The sequence below is a fragment of the Rattus norvegicus genome, chromosome 8 (assembly GCF_021556685.1).
Source record: "Rattus norvegicus strain SHRSP/BbbUtx chromosome 8, alternate assembly SHRSP_T2T, whole genome shotgun sequence".
Classification (NCBI taxonomy): domain Eukaryota; kingdom Metazoa; phylum Chordata; class Mammalia; order Rodentia; family Muridae; genus Rattus; species Rattus norvegicus.
In genome coordinates, this window is record NC_141541.1 from 17,580,451 (window position 1) to 17,594,610 (window position 14,160).

The following is a 14,160-nucleotide window of genomic DNA, read 5'->3' on the forward strand; positions in this document are numbered from 1 at the left end:
AGGTTTGGCTCAGCCTAGAATCTGCATGCCTAGATTCAATCCTCGTTATAACCAAAAGTAGGGAAGGAACGGGCTAAACTATTAATCCTACCGGAGAACTAGAGAAGACCATCATGACTGACATTCAGGTTACTTCATCATCAACTTTACACAGCCAGGGCCATCTGGGAGGAGGGGGCTTCGGCTGAGAAAATGTCTCCATTGCATCAGCCTGTACGCACGTTTATAGACTATTTTCCTAATTAATTGATAACTGATAATTGTTAATTGAACCCTGGGCAGGTGGTCCTGTGTTATAAGAAAGCAGAGGGAGCAAGCCAGGGGGAGCACTCTCCTCGGCCTCTTGCTTCAGTTCCTGCCTCCCGGTTCCTGCCCTGATTTCCCTTGTTCCCCTAGAAGCAAAATAAACCTTTTCTCTCCTCAGGGTGCTGTGGTCATGGTGCTTATCCCAGCAACAGAAAGCAAGTGAGAACAACTGATAAAAGGTAACTGACAAAACCAACAGAATTTATATCTATAGAGAGGAGACAAGCAGCTCCAATGGCAGCTTCAGGAGAATCTCTCTAATATCATGTCACCAGAGCACTGTCATCAATCCCCCCAGCCACACAGGCGGAAACCGAGAGCCAAGTCTGGAAGCTGCACCAGCACGTTGCTATGGGGGCATTCATTCAGTGGACGTTTCCTCCCATGGGCAATCATTCGTGCATGTAACAAAAATAGACCTCGGGCTGAGGACCGGCACCTTGAGCAGAGAAGCAACTGGAACAGCGTCTCACAAAAGGAGCAAACAACATGGGTTTGAATGTGGGGCCTGGTGACCCGAAGCTTGAGGCTGCAGGTCAGTCACTAGGGAGAGGCCGGCAGTCCACACAGGAACCGAGCAAGGAACCAAGTGCACTTGGCACTGTGGGAACGGAGAGCAGAGCGCAGGACTGAAGGCCTGTGCGTGAGGCCCACCGGCAGCTGAGGCAGAATGGGCTCCCAGGGTGCCTGGCTACCATCCACTGGGATGTCCTTCTCACTTAACTGAGCTACCCTTGCAACAGCGAGTTATGTCAGTGGGGCCAGCCTGGTCTGACTGAGCACCTTTTTTTCTTCGGTTGTTTTTTTTTGTTTTGTTTTGTTTTGTTTTGTTTTTTCTCCATCTTTATTAAATTGGGTATTTCTTATTTACATTACAATTGTTATTCCCTTTCCCAGTTTCCAGGCCAACTTCCCCCTAATCCCTCCCCCTCCCCTTCTTTATGGGTGTTCCCCTCCCCATCCTCCTCCCATTACCACCCTCCCCCTAACAATCCTGTTCACTGGGGGTTCAGTCTTGGCAGGACCCAGGGCTTCCCCTTCCACTGGTGCTCTTACTAGGATATTCATTGCTTCCTATGAGGTCAGAGTCCAGGGTCAGTCCATGTATAGTCTTTGGGTAGTGGCTTAGTCCCTGGAAGCTCTGGTTACTTGGCATTGTTGTTCATATGGAGTCTCAAGCCCCTTCAAGCTCTTCCAGTTCTTTCTCTGATTCCTTCAACGGGGGGTCCTATTCTCAGTTCAGTGGTTTGCTGCTGGCATTCGCCTCTGTATTTGCTGTATTCTGGCTGTGTCTCCTGACTGAGCACCTTTAAGGGTAGGTACAGTGAGGCTTGACTGTGATGTCACCTCTCAGACAGTCCATCCCATCCAAGAAACAAACAGGATGGGTTTTGCAGGACCATTCTTATAGTTTAAACAACCATTAAAGATGTTCGTTTTGGCATCCGGTGCTTAACAGACTTTTGATTAACTAAAGTTAATAAATATCCCCGGAGACTTACCATGCTCCAGACACCGGGACAAGAGCTTCACAACAGAGGCTCCGTCCTCCTCCTGTCAGCCAGCTGATAAGTGAGGAAAATGGAGCAAGTGGTTTCAATATGGGATTTGGTTCGAGGTCTCTGGAGGTGCCACACACACCCTTGCTCCAGGAAAGAGGAGCCAGGACTTTGAGTGCGCTAGGCAAGCACCTGCTGTGTTAGCTTTACCTATACCCAGGCCCGCAGCCCTTGCTGGTGCTCCTGCCCCTTCTGCCTCCTCCCCTCTCCTCTTCTCCTCTCCACCATGGTGGGAAGTAAGGTTAGTAAACTATGATCTGCAGGTTAAGTCCCGCCCATGGCCTGCTTTTTGTTTGGTTTTTGGGTCTTTTGTTTTATCTTGTTTTTGTTTGCTTGCTTGCTTGTTTGTTTGCTTTGTAAACACATTGTACTGGAGCATGGCTCCATCCTTAGGGATCATCTGTGGGTGCCTTGAGGCTCTGGCTGCCGAGCTGAGCACTGGTTGCTCCAAAGCTGAGCCCCACATCACCCATCCTTCAACTGAAAGGGTGCTCGCCAAGCCTAGGACACAGGAGATCACAGCAAATGAAAATCATGGCCACCGTTTCACTGGAATGTTTACTAAATGCCTCTAAGTGTCAGGTTCTGGAAACACAGCCGAGCAGGGGTGTAATGGTGTGGGTGGCAGGTCAGATCTGAGTTTACAGACTGGCTGGGCAGCGGGGAACACTGAGATGGCTCTGTAAGCCATTACTAATGTACACTTGCGATGAGTGTGGGCAGAGGGAAGGACGGAGCACGTGCACGGAGTGTACACCAGGAAGAGCCAACTCCCTTAGGAGGCGTCCCTAAGAAACTGCCATCTCAGCTGAGGCTTCCCCAAGAAACCGCCGTTTGAGTTGAGGCTGGCAGGCCTCCAGTATCCGTGAGGAGGGTCCCCGACGCCACGTGAAGCTGAGATGGTGATCTGCTTCCTCCGTCCATCTAGCCCTCTATACAGCGGAAGGAATGTGGCCCACACAAAGCAGCTCAATTTTCAACTCTATCACGTGAATGCCAAGCAAAACGACACCTGTAAAACCATCGGTGTGAGAATCTTAATGTGTGGAGGCAGCTAGACATCAAAATGTGTCTAGCAGTCTTCCTTAGTCAGCTCGGTTCACGAGGTGGGGACAATCAGAGCTTGAATTAACTCCCGTTTATTTTCACACTTGGAGAAGATTCCTTTGCATATAAACAGCTACCCTTCAGACACTCTGTTTCTGTAAAGGCCTGGCTGTCTCAGGGGTGCCTGCAGGGCCAAACCAAGTGGATGAAACCCTTGAACCTTCTACTGTTAAAATACAACACGGACAGGCAAGCTTTGAAGGCATGCTTGGGGAATTCGCTCCCCTGAACGCTGGCAAGGTGTGGAGACCCTGTGCAGGCCTCACATGTGACTTACTACACACCCTGGAATAGCACACATGCCCGGCTAGCCAGGTGTGCCTTATCCAAAAATGTCACAAAGCTTGACGTGGTCATTTAAAAACTCAACAAGATGAAACTTCATACCTCTCAATGCAGCTTCCCCCATATCTAGTAGTTTATTTTTACTTCCCTTGGCTGAAACAGACAAATTTGTAGTCATTGATTTTCATAAAGGAATGACTAAAATATGAAAATTCTAGGGCTAGAGAGATGGCTCAGCAGTTAAGAGCCCTGACTGCTACTCCAGAGGTCCTGAGTTCAATTCCCAGCTACACGAGGTGGCTCACAACCATCTGTAATGAAGTCCGATGCCCTCTTCTTGGTGTGTCTGAAGACAGTGTACTCATATAAATAAAATAAATCTTTTTAAAAAGAGGTCGAATGGCTGAGAAGTTGTAACTAAGATTGATAGATATTCTCAGGTGGTGGATGTGTTTTTGTGGTAAAGCTGACTTTAGCAGGTGAGAGGTGAGGTGGGGATGGGGATGTAGGTGGGGATTGAGATGATGGAGATGATTGATAGATATGGATGGGTGGGTGGATGTGGGTGGGTGGGTGGATGGGTGGATGAGTGGAGAGAGGGGACCTCAATTAAGCTAAAGGATAAAGAAGGCTCAGTTTCACACAGCCAGTGGCCTACAATCTTGTTCTTCAGTAACAATTTGGCCTTGACATTGTCCTCTTGCAGTCTGTACAAATTTGAAAAACACAGAGACAAAGTCATAAAACAAAGTTTTGAATTCCTCTGGTGACAATCATTAGGGGATAGGAAAGGGATCTCCTTAAGATCCTCAAACCCCTGTGCACTGAACCTCCAGAGAAACACCAAGTTTCATGACTACACAGAGGCCAGCAGACCTGTGTAGTTCCCCCCTTGGCCTTCGGAACTCAGTGGCAACTGTGCGGAACAGAGTTCAGTTTCTAGTATTGGGGTGTGTGTGTGTGTGTGTGTGTGTGTGTGTGTGTGTGTGTGTGTGTCTGTGTCTGTGTGTGTGTGTGTGTCTGTGTGTGTGTGTGTGTGTCCGTCCATCCGTCCATGTCTGTGTTCCCTTCGGACTTACACATCTTACATCAGGGATGACACCAAGCAAAAAACCATGAAGCTTCTTACTCTGTACCTTGTCTTACCCTCGTTTTTTTGCATGAGCCAAGGTAGTTGTCAGCCTTACACCCCAGTCCCTATTCTCAGCACATGTATCCACGTGTCATGACTAATGTTTGGCTGTCTTGCCTTTCTCTGAACCAACTGCTAGAGTCTCAAAGGACTCATTTGAATAGGATGCTGCTCCTTGAATGGGTGATATTGAGGTTTTGACGAGAAGGGTTTGATGACCTGTGTTCTCTTTTGTTCTAATACTAGAGTTTCTGGGAGAATATGGAATAACAGAGCGTGTTAATACATAGGCAGAGATGTAGTAATCCATGCCTGTCACTCTGTATCCACACCATGAGTGAAAGCTTGGTGGAGTGCACCTCACTTTCCAGCCTTCTCCCGTCCAGCCTTCTCCCACCCAGCCTTCTCCCATCTCTGCATCTTTTTATTACAGCTGTTCACGAGCGAGGCTACAGAGGCAAGATGAAAGGGAAGATTGCACAGTGCAACTTTCACTCATTGTCTGACCCCCAACTTATACTTCCTGCATTTTATTAATAAGGGTGACCATGTCATGGTTTGAACAGGAATTGCACACTTGGTTGTGCTTCTAGGGGACACAATAGAACCTTCAGGAGATAGGACCTAGGTGGAGAAAGCTGGTCACTCAAGGGTGGTCCTTGAGGTTTGTATCCACGTCCTCTTCCTGTTTCCATAATCAGCTGGGCAGTGGTGGCACACCCCTTTAACCCCAGCACTTGGGAGGCAGAGGCAGGTGGATCTCTGAGTTCAAGGCCAGCCAGGTCTATAGAGTGAGTTCCAGAACAGCAAGAGATACACAGAGAAATCTTGTCTTGAAAAACAAAAAATAAAACAAAACAAAAAAAAATAAATAAAAAGTGAACAAAACCCATAATCAATCACCAAATACTGTAAAAGCTTCTCTGATGAGGGCTGTGTGAGCAGGAAGAGCTGACAGTTCACATCTCAAGTTATAAGCAGGAAATCGAGAAAGCCAATTCAAAATGGCAAAAGTCTTTCAACTCTCAAAGGCTGCTTCTAGCGACATATTTCCTCCAACAAGGCCACATGCCACATACCTTCTAAGTCTACCACACACTGCCATTAGCTGAGAACCACCTAAGTATTCAAATTCCTGAGACTGGGGGATGATTCATTCAAGTCCACACACATGAATGATACCTTCCAGCACCGTGGACACTAGCAAGAACAAACACTGGGGGATATCTGCACTTTAACTGGGGGCCACGCTAATTTTCTCAATATTCAAAAGGTTGTCAGGTTTCACTAAGGAAAAAGGTCTATGTAAACATGGAAATCTATCCATTCTGGTTGAAGAGGGAAACATTTTGAATCCTGATAACGCTGAAGGAAGGAGGAAGGTGTGCTAGGAAGATTTCATGTGGGAAGACTGGTCAGGAAGCACCATTATCAGGTCTGTCTGAAAAGCCCTGCCTAGACTCAATTACCTAACACATCAACCTCGGGATACTCTAAGCAGTTGTGAAATGCCTGTGGCCTTTGTCTATGCCTTTGAAAGGTAGCAAAGCACGTTTGCAGAGAACAAACCATGCCCTATAAGTCCAGGGGGGCTCTCGATGCCTGACTGCTTTGAGCTAGAGATGAAAGTCTTCAGGAATGTGAGCTCACCAAACACCGTTGTTCCAAGCTCAGCCATTGTCTGGGAGACCAAATGAGTGCTCATCCCACGGCATGAATGACATACAATATGGACTTATACCCTGACAGAACACAGCCAGCACGTCTCCCTCTGCCCACGCACGGTCATCCAAAAGCACATCCACGCAAATAACACACAGACCTGGCCTTATGTCTTACGGTCTCTTATGCTGAGATCAGACACCATGATCAAAAGCAAGTTAAGAAATGGTTTATTTGGCTTATACTTTCACATTGTAACCCATCACTGAAGGGAGTCAGGACAGGAACTCAAACAGAGCAGGAACCTGGAGCAGGAGCTGATGCAGAGGCCATGGTAAGCCTGGGTACTGGCTTGTTCCCCTCTGGCTTGTTCAGCCTGCTTTCTCATAGCACCCAGGACCCCAGACCAGGGGTGGCACTGACCCCAATGGGCTGGGCCCTCCCCCACCAGTCAGTAATTAAGAATATGCCTCACAGGTTTGCCTACAGATTGATTGTAAGGAGCCATTTCCTCTGTGGGGGCTCCCTCCTTTCCAATGACTCTAGCTTGTGTCAAGTTGACATAAAACCAGTCAGCACAACTTTCCTATGCAAGCTCAGGTGAGATGGCAAATACATGGCATCAATATCAACAGACACATCCTGGAGCCCACAGCAATCACCCGAGGAGCAAAAGCCTGGCTAGCACCAGCGACCCCTTGCCAAAGACAGAACTTAAATAGAGACAGGGCGTGAAAAGGTGGAATCGTGAGGCAGTTTGGGAGACAGAAAGGATGTTAGGCCAAACTGCTGAAAAATCACAATATTTAGTCAATTATTTCTCAGTGTTAAAACTTGAAGGGCTTTGATACACCCACATGTCAGAATGCCGTTATGAGAAGATGGATGGCCACTTCTCAAACATGCGAACTTTTCGCTGCTTTGGATTGTCTTTAAGCGGTGAGCACTGACTCGTGATGTTGTCAGGAATTATGACATACGCCAGAATACAGTTTTGTAAACAGCTTTTTAAAAAGATGACAGTTGGAGTTTTACACTTCGGGCTCATTTCATGCAATGAGTTTGCAGAAATTCACACTTGGCTGATAGCTCTTCAAAACCCATCTGATGCTATTGTTTGCCTCTCCCTGAAATCTGGATGGAGGCCTACAGAGACCCTGCCCCTGTTCCTGGATGAAATGGGTTCAGTGGTTCCTGGGACACCGTGCGTGGAGACGCGAGTGCAGTTTGATGATTCCCAAGGAATGTGTGTGGGAATCACACCAGGCTGGCACTCCGACCTGCCCAGAGCGCCAAATTCCCCCACCGAGTATCCTGTCCTTTCCTGGAAGGAAGGGTTGTGATTTATTTGAAACAGTGGCCCACACGTGTTTCCTGCAGGGGATCATGGATAGCAAGGAGCTGTAGGACAGCTTCATTAGATTAATAAATGTCTCAGGCATTTTCACACAGAAATAACGGAGGAAGAAAAACCTCCCTGAAGTGGGCCAGGGCCCCAAACTAAATGAAAAAAGGAAACAGGAGAAAGCAAGCTGAGTGGGAAGACTCTTCTCTGCTTCCTGACCTACCCTTATGTGAACAGGCAGTCCTGTATGATGCTGTCACACCCTTCCCCACCATAATGGCCCTTATTCTCAAGCCTTTCCTCCCATAGGATGCTTTTTCTCAAGAGTTTTGTTACAGCCACAAGAGTAGCTAATGCATACACAGACTTAACATCCCTGAGATGAGGTTTGACAGCTCAGCTTTGCCCCTGACTGACTGAAGAGACTCATCTGAGAACCATCGGTCCCAGGTTAGATTAACTCACAAACAGGAAACAGCACGAAACCTACTAGAAGCTGGTATGAGCCTTGCTTCACGCTCCCATACTTTGAAGGTAACAGCTTTGGGACAGACACACATACTCACTCTGGGACATGTGATGGCTCTCTGCAGCTTTGTCTTCGTGCCCTTCATATTCCCTGCTGGACAGCTGCCTGTTGGCTGTCTCCAGTCGATCTGCAAACACAGGAGAAATGAACCCAAGCCATCACACAACAGAGAAAGACAGACAGTGCCAAGAGCTGTGTATGATGAGAGGGGTGATCAGGTAGGGCTCCAGAATGAGCAGTTCGGGGGGCAGGAACAATACTGCACTGTCCAAGCTATCATAGGAGAAACATTGGGGGGCTGGGAAGATGTCTCAGCCCCTAAAGTTCATTCTGAACAAGCATAATGACTTGAGTTTGATCCTAGCACGCACAAGAGAGCTGTACACGGTGGTGTGCATCTGTAATCCCAGCTCTGGGAAATGGAGACGGGAAGATCCCCAGGGCTTCCGCTAGTTGTACTGGCCAGCTCCAGGTTCATCAAGAGAATCCCCAGTCTCACAAAAATAAGGTGAGGCTGGCTAGATAGAAAAGGCTAACCGTGAAGGCCAGACTACCTGGGTTCAATTCCCAGACCCACAAAAAAGCCATATGCAGTGGTTTGCATCTGTAAGCCCAGACCTCTTGTAGAGTGACACTTAGAACTTCATAAGCCAGCTGGCCTGGAGCATTAAGTGTGACAGAAATAACAAGACCCTGACTTAAGCAGTAGAGAAAAACAACTCTCAAAAGTCAGCACACACACACACACACACACACACACACACACACACACAATCAGGCAGAGAATGGTCAAGGAAGACGCCTATGTTAACGGCGTGAAAGCACAAGGCATACCTCGGAGATCTCTGTTGAAGTCATGAAGCCTCCTTATCTCGCCTTCGAGCTTGTTTCTCATTGCCTTGTCCAGGGACTCACGCTTGGTGGTGGACTTGACCAGGCTCTCATAGGCCTCTGAGATACTCTGCAGCTCTTTTTCAAACTGTAAGAAAGACCTAGCATTGAAGTGGCATTTGTGACAGGGCCTCTGTGCTGCTGGCTGTCCAATACCCCGAGTATGAAGCTGCATCTTCATGGATGTCTTTCTGTGCCACAGCCTTCATATCTACTCCGCCTTCCTCCTCCTGTCTCGTAACAGCTTCAGTGACCCTGTCAGAACAGTCTCTGGTCATGCTGTCCAACACACCCAGTAAAGTCTCTCTCTGACAGGAGGGAGGGAGAACTCTAGGCTTTACTTACTTATTTGCTATTGTTTGCATGTCTCTGTGTGCTCACACACATGCACACACACACATGTGTGGGTCAGTACCCAAAGAGTTCAGTAGAGGGTGTTGAATGCCCCAGAGTTCCAGGCAGATGCAAACCCCCCAATATGGGTCCTGGGAACTCAGGTCCTCTGTAAGAGCAGCAAACACTTTTAGCCATTAAACTAGCTCGCCAGTTCCCTAAATATCTTATTTCTGTAACCCCATTTATAATCATTAATGAAGTTTCAATTTCACGTAGGAAGACATTAAGGTGCGGATGAACTCAAGTATTCCAACCAAAACTCAGACTTCCAATCCTTAAGCACAGCACTCTTTCCAGAGATCCTGCTCCTGTCTCCATGCCAGACTGGGCTTCATTACTGAGTGCTGTCTGTCAAAAGCTGTACAGAGAACTAACGCACCCCCAACCAACTGTAAACAGATACACAGGTATCGTATACAAAGGAATTGCAGCGACTCGAATGAAGCAGCAGCTGTGAGTTTATCAAATCAAGGCTACTAATGGTGGAGCCTTTAGCCTACTGCAAAGCCAGACCAACAAGTGCTGTAACTGCCTTACTAACAGTCAGGCATAATACTGTTTCCAAGTGAATATCTACGGCTTCTAGCACAGTGTTATGCAGTGCAGGGCAGACTGGGTGAGGTGACACACAAGATATGGGACCAGCCTAGATCTAGATGCCCATCTAATGGACAGATGGGTAAAAAAAAAAGTGATTTAATAATATGTATGCGTGTGTGTTTGTGTCTGTCTGTCTGTGTATGAATGTATATATGTGTGTTGTATGTATAAATGTATGTATGTATTATGCATGTGTACTTGTATGTATGAATCTATGTATATATTGTGTGTGTATGTATGTATGTATGTATGTATGTATGTATGTATGTATGTATGTAGAGTTTCCCTAATTGTTAATTGGCTAAATAAAGATGGCAGAAACTTTAAAAGGATTGCTGGGAGAAAGAGAAGGTGGGATTTCTGGACAGGTCTGGAAGAGAGGAGGGAGAGGATGGGAGTCGGAACAGACTGGGGAGCGGATAAGAGCTACACACATGTAGGTTTCTTGGGGCACTGATAGTTTGTGGCTTCTGCAGGCAACGGCTAAGGCCATGGAGGATGGGGAAGGATATTCCTCACCCAGCCTTTGAGTTGTCTGGTCAGTTTTAAAGTATAAAGTCTCCAGTGTTTCCCTTCCATGGGGCTAAAGGGAGCTGGGTGAGGCGGCCATTGCTGGCACTGGGCAGGGAACAATCAGAGGCCATAAATGAAGTCATATGTCATGACATAACATATGAATATGTTAGGATGAAGCGGACTCAAAGAGCACACGTGGAAGCTCTCAGCCGGTGACTGCTTACAGCAGGACCTTAAGCCGTGGCCAAGAAGCACATGTGCCTTCACCCTGGCCACCAGAGGGCTAGAGCCTGGCTTTCAGTCCTTCCCTGGAGTACGCAGGTCATCCGAGCGGAGCGGCGTGGAGGGAGCAGGTTCCTTTGGTGCCCTGTGATTCTCCCTTAGGCCTCCTCATACAGGAGCTGCTTCTCCCTTTGCCCCACTCGTTAACAAGGCCTTTCTGTTTCTTCCAGAGCTACCATGAGTGGCTGATGTGTCCTGAATTGTGTTCACAGAATGGCTGCCAAGATCCTCCTTCCTTTGAATTACATTCAAAACAGGAAGTGCCCAGACAGGCCATCAGACTCATAAGATCTCTGTGAAACACCCTTGTGGCTCCGAAATGAAACCCAAGCATCTCATGGTGTCCTGCCAATGACAGCCCACTATTTACCTATCTCTCTTTCCCAGGATCCATCAAATTACCCCAGCATGTCACGTACCTTGTGGAGCTTGTCGGCGTTGTCATAGCAGCCCTGAAGCTCCTGGTGAAGCACACGGTTCTCCTCTGTGAGGATCTCTACCATTTGTTGGGCTCTCTCCACAATCGCGAAGGCATCTGGTCCGAGCTGCTGGCTGGGGGAGGCCGGTGGGGGCTGTGGAGCCGCCAGGCTCATGGGAAGTGGAAGAGGCAGGGAGACCGAGTGCAGAGGACCACTGATGGAGGAAGTCTGAGAGGACATGGGGCTATGCTGCTGCACCGTGGAGGGAAAAGGCAGCTGGCAGGGGCGACTGCGAGGGAAGAGAGGACCAGTCGTCAGACTCCAGAGGAAGTATGGGAGAAGGAAGGCCATGCGGCCAAAGGCATAGTCAGTGGCTTCGTTCGGCAGGGGTCAGCCATGCCCTTCCTCATACCCTGCTAAACAGCAGGCTCAGGCTCAGAGGTATTTATCACATTCCTCTCACTGGAAAGACAGTGCACAAGGCAGAGCAGGTCTATGCTCTCCACAAGAGACAAGCAAGCCGTGCTGAAAGTGGAGTCTTGTTCTCCAGAGAAGAGAATTTTAGAGAAGCTATTTCTGGGGGCTCAGCGGTTAAGAGCTCTGACTGCTCCTCCAGAGGTCCTGGGTTCAATTCCCAGCAACCACATGGTGGCTCACAACCATCTGTAATGGGATCTGATGGCCTCTTCTGGTGTGTCTGAAGACAGCTACAATGTACTCACATACAATAAAATAAATAAATCTTCAAGAGAGAGAGAGAGAGAGAGAGAGAGAGAGAGAGAGAGAGAGAGAGAGAGCTATTTCTGTGAGAGGAAGAGTCTCCCAAAGTCTGAAGGCAGTCAAGAAAGACCCAGGGATTTGGATGAAAGGGTGAAGTCAGGGAAAGATGTACTTCGGACAGGAGGATTGGCCAGTGCACGAGACCCGTGGCAGGAAGTGGCACCAGCCAGCATCACCAACCAGAGGAAAGCACACCCATCGGGTGGCAGTGCTCGACGGGGGGTAGAGTCCACGCAAGCTGCAGCCACAATTCCTTAAGAGACACACAGGCCAGTGGGGGCTGCCTTGCTAGGAAGAAGAAGAAGAAGTTGCCGAGACAGGACTCAGTGTACAAGTCTGGGTATGGTGCATATGAAGAATGAAGAAAAAGCAAAACTGGAGGAAGATAAAATATTTCTAGATGTGGGGCTTAGCAAGAAATGGGCAGGGGTAGCACTTAATCAGATGGGAAGGCATGAGCAAAGGGCTGGCCTGTGCTTTGATCTGTCAGTGCTGAGGTCTAAACATCCAGACTTCCAATCTGGCCCGGCGATAAAACACCCAACAGTGCCCTTCAACAGCTCAGTACCTGGTTCTGGACTTCAACTCAGAATCATGAACTTCCGCCTCTGGTCTTCACTCCCTCTCCCCTCAAACTCCTCACCATCCTGGCAGCCCATGAGAATCACCATGGTTTCCTTCACGCTAAGGCAGGGGCGCCACACGGGAGCCTGCACAGGTGCAGGAACACGGCATTCATAAATCTGCGGCTGACCTCAGGCCTTGTTTCCTGACATCAGCCTTTCCCACCCAGCCTCAGGAGATGCTCCAAGGTGAATCTCCTTCGAGTTCCTTCTCCGAGTCATTCTAATCTCTCGGGGTCTCAGCTTCCTTTCCTGGTTGAGGTAAAAATATTGGAGCACCATATAGTTCTTTATTCTGTAAGTGACATCGCCCCCCTTTTTCCTTCCTCCACTCAGAAAAGTCAAGAACAAAACCAAACAAAAAGCCATCACCAGGAGCCCGAAGCATCTTTTTCCCTCTCTATGAACTCTAGAGAACCACTTAGCCTCTCTTTAGACTACGACATTTGACGCATCTGTGCCCATTCTGAGTGCTGTCCTGTACAAGAGGGTGGGACCCCATCACAGGAGCAGACAGGTTGTGAGTTCTGTTCATACCGTGAAAACACCTGTCATGCACGGACCCCAAACAACTGACTTATTAATGCTCATGGCTGCCTGCAGGCCAGTGGATCCTGCACTGTATTTTACATAGAAATGGAGTATTTTAGAAAGAGCCCAATGCCACAGTTGCAGCACTGGCTTCAAAGGCTAATGCTCCTTCATACCTCTGATGCTTCTCCTCACAAGGCATGAAGGTAATGAAACGGCTAACCTTAGAGCCAGGGTGGGGGACAGCTTTGCTCTCGAATGGACTGCAGGCAAGGGTGGGGTTTCCGTCTGAGATGTACTTAAATCTGGGTTGAGTCCACTTAGTGAACACCACCTCCGTGGTCCTCTCTTCCTGATAACAGGAAACTCAAGAGGAAAAACAGACAATGACATCCTGATGCCTACCTAATGCCTTCGAAAGGCAGGAAGGACACGGGGAAAACACGTTTGTCAAGCTTTAAAGAAGCTTCTGCCAATCGGCAAAGCAGCTCTGCCCTTGCTGTCCACCCAGGAGAACTTTCCAGAGAACAACGCCTGTACTCGGATGGGTGATGGTCAGACAGGACAGAAAATCTCTGTTCCTGAGGTCCACTACTCAGGCAGCCAGGGCTTGGGCCTCCTAGGGCAGGGCCAAGTGGAACTGGGCTTAGAGTAAGGAGCACCAGGGAGAACGTATAGGCACATGGGCAAACATTTCAGTGCCAAGGCACGGCCTGCCCTCAGCTGAGACAACATAACGGTGGGCCATCACCACCATAAACACTTCCTAGTTATGGAGACCAAAGAGGGAAAGAGGCCATGGGAGTCAACATTAATAAACAACATTATGGTTCTAGACTGTAACTGACAACCTGTGAGCCCCCTTCCCCTGTTGGATCATGGTAGAGCATCCAGCCTGGCACACACCCCTGGACAGTGCCAGCTGCATTCTCTCTATTTCTGTAACCTCACAGAGCCAGGCACAAAACATTCGTGAGAAGCTCTCAAAGCTTTACGTATGACTATTATCTCTTAAGCACAGCCTATATCCAGATACTAGGGTTAGCCTGTGTCACACGCATTATCCCGTTCTGACCTTTATAAGATAGGTATCGAGCCGGTGAGATGGCTCAGTCTGTACAGGGGCCCCACCACCATGGCGGACAACCTGAGTTTGTTCCCAGGTCCTACATGGCGGAAACAGAGAATCAACTTCCA

At 48.4% G+C, this 14,160-nt stretch overlaps 1 protein-coding gene across 3 annotated transcripts in view; it reads right to left on the minus strand.

The window, feature by feature from the left end:
- The window catches only part of Amotl1 (angiomotin-like 1), a 118,900-nt gene that overhangs the window by 20,732 nt on the left and 84,008 nt on the right, over positions 1–14,160 (minus strand). For all 3 annotated transcript variants that reach the window (NM_001429440.1, NM_001429442.1, NM_001429441.1), the window contains 3 exon segments: positions 7,963–8,052; positions 8,760–8,904; positions 11,030–11,318. In NM_001429440.1, the coding sequence (NP_001416369.1) occupies positions 7,963–8,052; positions 8,760–8,904; positions 11,030–11,318 (524 nt within the window).